Consider the following 7,688-nt stretch of genomic DNA (forward strand, 5'->3'; position numbering starts at 1 on the left):
ATAAGCAAAAGATTGATTGTAACTATGACAAATCCTTGTTGGATCAAACCATTTCACCACAATCTATATCAAGAACTTAGAATTTTTACTATTCATTCTTCCAAACAAATTTAGGCTTACCTACAAATAGCTAATAAATGAAAATAACATTGTTAATGAATCATAGTAGTAAATTGAATAGTTACATTACTTAATTAAGCACCTATTTAAATTTGAATAATTAGCTAAACTCAAAATTTTATGAACTCAGTAATTTATAGAAGTATTTAAAAAATCTGTAACCCTAAAAACACTTTCACGTGAGGAAGAGAATTAAAAGATGGATCGACATGTGGTAATAGCAAAATGGAACTAAAGCACGAGACGCGAAGATGATATACCAAAACGCAATTTAGAACTAAGCATAATTTTCAACATTTCCACATCAATGTTGCAAACTTGCTATTCACAAACAGTTAAAAAAAAAAAACCATATCATCAACTTGTAGTAATAGCAAAACAAAACCTAGAAGAATTACTAAAGGGTTTCAAAAACTTACTTCCCACAGCTTGGAGCAAATATGAGAAGGGAGTCTGATGCCGTGGAGGCCTTTGTTTATGAACTCGACAAACAAGAGACATGAACGGAACGCAACCAGTAGATGCAGATGAAATCGAGACAATGAAGTTACGAACGAAGAGCAGACGAATGAACATGATTTGATTGCCGAATAGGAATATTAGGTTTTAACTTTGCTAATTTTTTCTTACATATTATGCGATCAAAATTCCAGTGAAGTGAACCATTTTTTAAAATTGTTACTGGTTCAGCTGCCAGGCCACTGACTTTACCCTAGGGGCTGTTTGGCAACAAGTGGGATTTAATAAATCATGTAAATATGAATTTAGTAACTCATGAGGTTGTTAAATCTTGAATACAATTTGGAACGATAAATGTTAAATTCTAAGAAACTGTTTGGTAATATATTGCAGGATTTATGCTAGTTATGAATTTAAATGTGAAATAGATAATTATAAATTAAAAATAAAAATTAATGTGTTATGAATTTAATAATATGCTAATTAGAAGTTACTCATTAATTATTATTTACACTATTAATTATATATTTAATAATACATAGTTTAAGTTATATTAATATTTAATTACTAATTATATTACTAATTATTCAATTAAGTTAAATAAAATAATTAAGTTATGTACTAATTATACTATTAATTATTTAATTAATTTATTTAATTATTAATATTTTAAATTATATTAATTAAATTAATCAATAATACACAGTTCATCTTAGCCAATTGATTGAGAGTTTAGTCTTTCAATAAAGATGTCTTAGAGTTGGAGTTTGTACATTTGACTTAAAAACGGCCTAAATGTCCCAAAAGAAGTTAATCAAGGCGTCTAGGGTTTGCTCTCATCTTCTCATTTCGTCGTTGCTGTTCAGCTTCGTTGCTTCGCAGGAGGTGTAGAGATTGCACGCGTCGCTTCTTGGGCTCACTCCTTCGACGACGTTCCCTTCCTGTTGGATCGGAAGTTACGACATTTGATCGGAAGCAACAACGGGAGCTCGCTGGCTGTGAAGGTAACTTTCTCCCATTCGCGCGCTTTTTCGGCCAAATCCCACAAATCCGCCGAACCATGGGATTGAGTAAATCTGGGATTTAAGCCGTAAATCCTTAAATCTGGGATTTACCCATCGCTGGTTTTTAACGCGCGCACAAAAATCGTTTGGCTGGATTTAGCGTAAATCCGACTTAAATCCCGCTGTAAATCCGATACCAAACAGCCCCCTAGTTTTCTGATATCCCGATTTTATAGGGATCTCTAACCGGCAGGCCGTTTCACAGGTAATCCGTGTTGTGATGGCCGACGCTGACTGGGAAGTCTGCGAAGACAACGGCTTCGTCTACAAGCGGCGGCGGCGCCACCTCTCCTCACTGGTGGGGCGTCTTCCTGCCGACTCCGCAGAAGAACTCCGGAGAAGTCACCGCGCGCGGAAGAAGCGGTGCCTCATTACCATCCGCGACAGGTATCAGCGAGAACTAGAGCAGTGGGAGGACCTTTCTGCCTCCCTCTTTCGCTTGGCTTCTCCTACTCCCGAAACCACCTCCGAAGCTCGCACATCATCCTTGGCTTCCCCTCGCTCCTTCCATCTGTCTCCGCCGGCGATCGACGGCCTTATCCTCGAGGTAAATCTCGTTACGGTTGGGTTTGATTCAATTGTGAATTTTGATAGGAAATTTAAAATATTTGCATATCTGAGCATTCAATAATTAAAATTATTGTAGAATCGAGCACAGGATTGATTTAATTAGGAGAATAAAAGGGAAAATACAGTATCTAAAAGTCCTCCTGGTCCTAACTCATATGCACACTGGCAGCATAAATAATTGTGATCATATCTCTATATCTATCTATATCTATATATCTATATGGATGCACTAATGAAAATAAAGTGAATTTATATCATAAAAAGCATGAAGAAAGATGGCTCTGTTTAGAAATAAAGCCCTCTCCAAACCTTAAGACATTTCATTTTTAAATTATTAGTGTTGAATGTCTTGTGAAAATTATTAAAAAAAATAAGCGGGTGGTTCATACACTCCATAAAACTAGTTTTCCCTCAAGTCGAATCATTTATCAAGACTTCTTATTTTTGGAGGAGAATCTCTACTCACATCTCTTTCTTTCATAACTAGATTGTCAATTCGTCTAGATATTTATATTTTATATATTAACTTACAAACAGTGTGAATATCTCATTTCAAATCTTTTAAATTTACAAATATAATATAGAAGCTGCATTTTATATTTTTATAATTGACTACTCTCCTGATATTGATTTTTTTTTTATTTATGTAAGCATATAAATAGAGCAATTGAAGGCATGACATCAATTGTTTTGGTTATTGTGCAAGGCATTTTAAAATCTAAATTTTTAAGGAAGTTGATATTTACTAAAATAGATAAAGATCTAAAATAGTTGGAACCTTTTATACAACATCTATATATTTATATCTATCAATATAATCTATAATTTATAATTATATATTTATCCGTCTATCTATATCTATTAGACATGATGAATGGGTGGGTTTCTCGATGGTGAGCAAAGCCTATTATATATTTGAAGCTGCTTGGAACAACATAATCCAAATGGTAGAGTTTTGGCTTAGAAGCCCAAGTTCGAATGAGAAATAGCAATGATTTGCCACCAATTCATGGCCTGGCCGGAGCTTATATTTTATTCTTATAAGTTATTGTTTCTCGTGAACTCTATTGAAATTTTTTATTTTGAATCTCAAGCCTTTTTCTTTTGGGTTGCCATTCTCAACTGTTCTATGATAGTTATAATTCTAAACCAACATCATTGTCCTTAATATTTGATTGTTTCAGTGCATGTAATGCTATAACCACTCCAACTTCTGAGGTATAGAATCCAATAATATCATTTAATTCAATACTTATTACTTAAATTCAAAGATACATTTAGATTTCTTATTTTAGGATCATATTGACAGGGTAGGTTCCACAAAAAAATTTCCTAATTCATTTTCAGCCAGTTATTTAGCTCCACGATCAAGTACTACTTGAATATGAGACATATGAGCTTATGGCCAAAGCTCACCACTAGTGCCAGGCCCAGCTTGTTTAATGATCAGGTCTATGATGCGACTTGGAAGCAAAAACAACGATGGAATCAAAATATTTTGTGTTTTAATTTTGGTGAGTTTGTTTTTCCTCTACTAAAAATCAGCTCATAATTGCTTAGCCTCTACTTTTTAAGCTCATAAATTGAGTATTCATGTTGGTTTATTCCCCCCTCTCTAAAGACTCTTTGGTTTCCCCACCTAGTTCCCCTTTCCAAGGCTGCCTTTCCCTTTCCCCTTCTTTGTGTCTCTTCGGTTTCTCCTTCCCGTGGTCTGTTTCGATCCCCTTGGTTGCTGGTTTCAATCCCTGTGCTGCCCCTTCGATTCCTCCCCTGGCTGCTTGTCCCGTGGCTGCTTTTCCTGGTTTTCTGTGTGGCCTTTTCTGGTGCTATTCTGAAATAATTGCTGGCCCTTTTTGTGGTTGTTTGGCTGCCCTTTTTCTTTTATATATAGTAGATGTTTTGTAATAAAAAAAAGAGAGTTATGTGGTATTTTTGGAAGCTAAAAATCTAAGGATTTTTCTTCTATCGAAAAGATTGCCAGCTTGTTCCGTTCTTCCTCATCTCTTCTTCTAGGATAGCTTGCGAGCTTGTCCTCTCTTCGTCTCGGATTCTAACATCTTTCTTCTCTCCGCAAGTTCGAAGCCATATGTATCTCTCGTCTCAAGCAAAGAAGAGCTACTTTAGGTGTTGTTTATGTTTGTGTTTGTAAGCGTCGTTTATGATATGAAAGTTATATCTTATTTTGTTTAAGTGCAGCATTTTTTGTATTTTCTTATATTGTTTAGGAAGTTTATCTTTTGCTTGCAAAAATTAGATTTTTTCTAATTTTTGCCTGCATCAATTTGGTATCAGAACCTAGGCTTGTGTCTTCCTAGTTTTTTTGTCTTTTTTTTTAGTGTTTAAAAAAATGAAAAAAAAGGTAAAAACAATGATCCAATAGTGGATGAAATTCAACTAGAAGATATGAAAGTGCCAATTTCAATCGACAGATGGATTCCGTCTGAAGAAAGTTCAACGGACCCAATTCAAAATGAGTTATACAAGCTTCAAACGAAAATGCATATATGTACGGAAAACTATATGAAGAAAAAGAGGCGTCTGCAAGATCAATTCAAGCAGGAATGAGAGAAGATCCTGGAGAAAAACGAAGCAAAGATTCAAGAGTTAGATGTGCTTCCTTCATCTCCTTGGAATAAATCTAAAGCAACCTCATCGGGAGATGAGCTTCTTTAACTGGAGGAGAATTGATATAGGCAAAAAGGTGGGTCAAAATATTTTGTGTTTTAATTTTGGTGAGTTTGTTTTTCCTCTACTAAAAATCAGCTCATAAATGCTTAACCTCTTTTTTTTAAGCTGATAAATTGAGTATTTTATGTTGGTTCATTCCTCCCTCTCTAAAGACTCTTTGGTTTCCCCACCTAGTTTCCCTTTCCAAGGCCGCCTTTCCCTTTCTGTTTCTTTGTCTCTTCAGTTTCTCCTTCCCATGGCCTGTTCCGATCCCCTTGGTTGCTGATTCATATCCCTGTGTTGCCCCTTCGGTTCCTCCCCTGGCTGCTTGTCCCATGGCTGCTTTTGTCCCTTTGGTTCCTCCCCTGGATGCTTGTCCCATGGCTGCTTTTCCTGGTTTTCTTTGTGGCCTTTTCGGGTGCTGTTTTGGAATAATTGCTGGCCCTTTTTGTGGCTGTTTGGCTGCCATTTTTCTTCTATATATAGTAGATGTTTTGTAATTAGAAAAAAGAGAGTTATGTGGTATTTTTGGAAGCTAAAAACCAGAGGGTTTTTCTTCTTTGGAAAAGCTTGCCAGCTTGTTCCGTTCTTCATCTCTTCTTCTAGGATAGCTTGCGAGCTTGTCCTCTCTTCGTCTCGGCTTCTAACCTCTTTATTCTCTCCGCAAGTTCGACTCTATCTGCATCTTTCGTCTCAAGCAAAGAAGAGCTCATTTAGGTGTTGTTTATGGTTGTGTTTGTAAGCGTCGTTTATAATATGAAAGTTATATGTTATTTTGTTTAAGTGGAGCATTTTATGTATTTTCTTATGTTGTTTAGGAAGTTTATATTTTGCTTGCAAGAATTAGATTTTTTTTTAATTTTTGCCTATATCAAAATTGCAGGAACACAAGTATGGGCACTGATTTTTTATTACTCCAACAATAATGAAATATACAATTAATCTACTATTCGAGAGGTAAATCGGCTCTCCCACAAACTTAGGCACTGTTAGGAACAACTCCAAAGAAAAACTACAGCAAACACAATTACAAAAATAAACCCAATTACTAATATAAACCTTTATTCTTCCCTACCAAATCTGAATTCAAATCAGTCATTTTTCTCTAAATAAACTTTTCCTAATTCTCTCCCAATCAAATCAGCCTTCTTTCTCTAAATAAACATTTCTCAATTTTCTCTCAATCAAATTAGCATTTTTTTCTTAATAAATCTTTCTTAATTCTTTACCAATCAAATCGTCCATCTTTCTCTAAATAAACATTTCCTAATTAGTTACCCCTTAATTCCTCTTCCTTGCATAATGAATAATAGATTCCCTGTGCCCCACAAGGAGGGCCGAAATTCCCCCACTTATTGCCCCTTAATCCACCCAGCCAAATGGTTGGTTTGGTCTGGGTTTGGCCGGCCAACTGGGTTGGTCTGGGCCAGCCTAGTGCCCCCACCCCTGGTGTATCAATCTAACATCTTAATGTATTATATCATGCAATGAAAAAAAAAAACTTCCAATTTAAACTTTTCAAGCCTACAAGGTTGAAAATTACTCCATTTTTTAAATAAAATAAAGATAATTTTTTTATTATAGTTATCACATTTCCTTTGATCAAGATTTCAGAAAAAAAAATTATGTTTTTTAGCATTTTCAGTAAAATTTATATGTTCCTTAATAAATTCTTTTCACATTTTGCTTTTATATTTTTACTTAGTTACATGTGGATCACCTTGTTACTCCCTTTATATGTGAAATAACAAAAATGGAGTGTGAAATATATTAAAAATGTGATTGAAATAACTGCTCCGAGGATTTTACCCCACCTACTCTTTCCCTATTTTTCTCTTTGATGGGAGGAGAAAAGTTACTGATAGAATAGGAGGAGACCTTGTCCTTTTTAAATATAGTAAACTCAAAATACTTTCCTTCAAAATAATTACGCTATGAAGCTACATTAAATATGCTACTATCTACTGAAGTTAAGGCCCACGTCATTAGATGATGAACATAAAATATTTTTATTTCATTTGAATATATTGCAACAATTTTTTCGTTGTCCTTATTTTCTCGTGGATTACCTTGGCCTTGCAGCTGGAGACTCAAGAAACAATTTTTAGAAAGATATCGGACTTGTGCAATATTGTGGATTTATTTTGCGAAACTCAGGAGGATCGGTTGACACAGTCATTGTTGGATTTGCCCATCTGGGGGAGCCCTAGAGCTCTCATGCGATCTTTGTGTGATTGAGATTAGAGAAGCTGAAAAATGGCACTGCGATCATCAATATGTATGGTTTCTATTTTCATTGTAGAGAAAAATAGAAAAATGCAATATTTAGTCTTCTCCAGCTTTTGTTTGAGTACTTTGTTTTGTATTTTTTTTAACATGGTTTTGTTGTTGGTCATTTTAAGCTGTTAAGTTGTATAGTACGATAGTTTCTAAATATCCTAGAGTCTTGACAGACTAGGACGTGTAGAACTGTAATGCAACCTCTTGAGTTTTATTAGTGGATGAATGCATATTTGATCTTACAAAACTTCAATTTTAAGGAGTTCTTTGTATCAGCAACCAGCTGCTGCTGGCCATATATTACATTAGCAGAGATGTATGTCTGTACCATACAGGATTGGAGTTCGAGGGTAGTGGTTGATTGTCTGGAAGCTTGTGTGTGGTTGGAATTGAAGGGGAGCTGTGTCCTGAGCAGGTGACGGGTTCAACTCGTGGAGAGCAGACAGATCAGCTCTCCGAATTAGGTAAGAGTTGAATCCGGCAGGTGTTCGTGGATTTAAGATTTCAGTTGGCAATGACAGGAGGACT

At 35.3% G+C, this 7,688-nt stretch overlaps 1 protein-coding gene across 1 annotated transcript; it reads left to right on the forward strand.

Moving 5' to 3' along the window:
- The first annotated feature begins 1,387 nt into the window (after window positions 1-1,387).
- LOC110116475 lies at window positions 1,388-7,413 on the forward strand. Its single transcript, XM_028693978.1, has 3 exons — window positions 1,388-1,583; window positions 1,849-2,190; window positions 6,963-7,413. The coding sequence occupies exons 2-3, from the start codon at window positions 1,864-1,866 to the stop codon at window positions 7,116-7,118; spliced, it is 483 nt and encodes a 160-aa protein (XP_028549811.1). The 5' UTR covers window positions 1,388-1,583; window positions 1,849-1,863; the 3' UTR covers window positions 7,119-7,413.
- Window positions 7,414-7,688: the final 275 nt, after the last annotated feature.

This window comes from Dendrobium catenatum, unplaced genomic scaffold (genome assembly GCF_001605985.2).
Source record: "Dendrobium catenatum unplaced genomic scaffold, ASM160598v2 fragScaff_scaffold_390, whole genome shotgun sequence".
In the NCBI taxonomy this organism is placed as follows: Eukaryota; Viridiplantae; Streptophyta; class Magnoliopsida; order Asparagales; family Orchidaceae; genus Dendrobium; species Dendrobium catenatum.

Bases quoted from the DNA above. Each gene is read 5' to 3' on its own strand.
- LOC110116475 (XM_028693978.1), top strand. From the start codon at position 1,864: ATGGCCGACGCTGACTGGGAAGTCTGCGAAGACAACGGCTTCGTCTAC. The intron at 2,191-6,962 runs GTAAATCTCGTT...TTGGCCTTGCAG, and splicing joins TCGACGGCCTTATCCTCGAG to CTGGAGACTCAAGAAACAAT.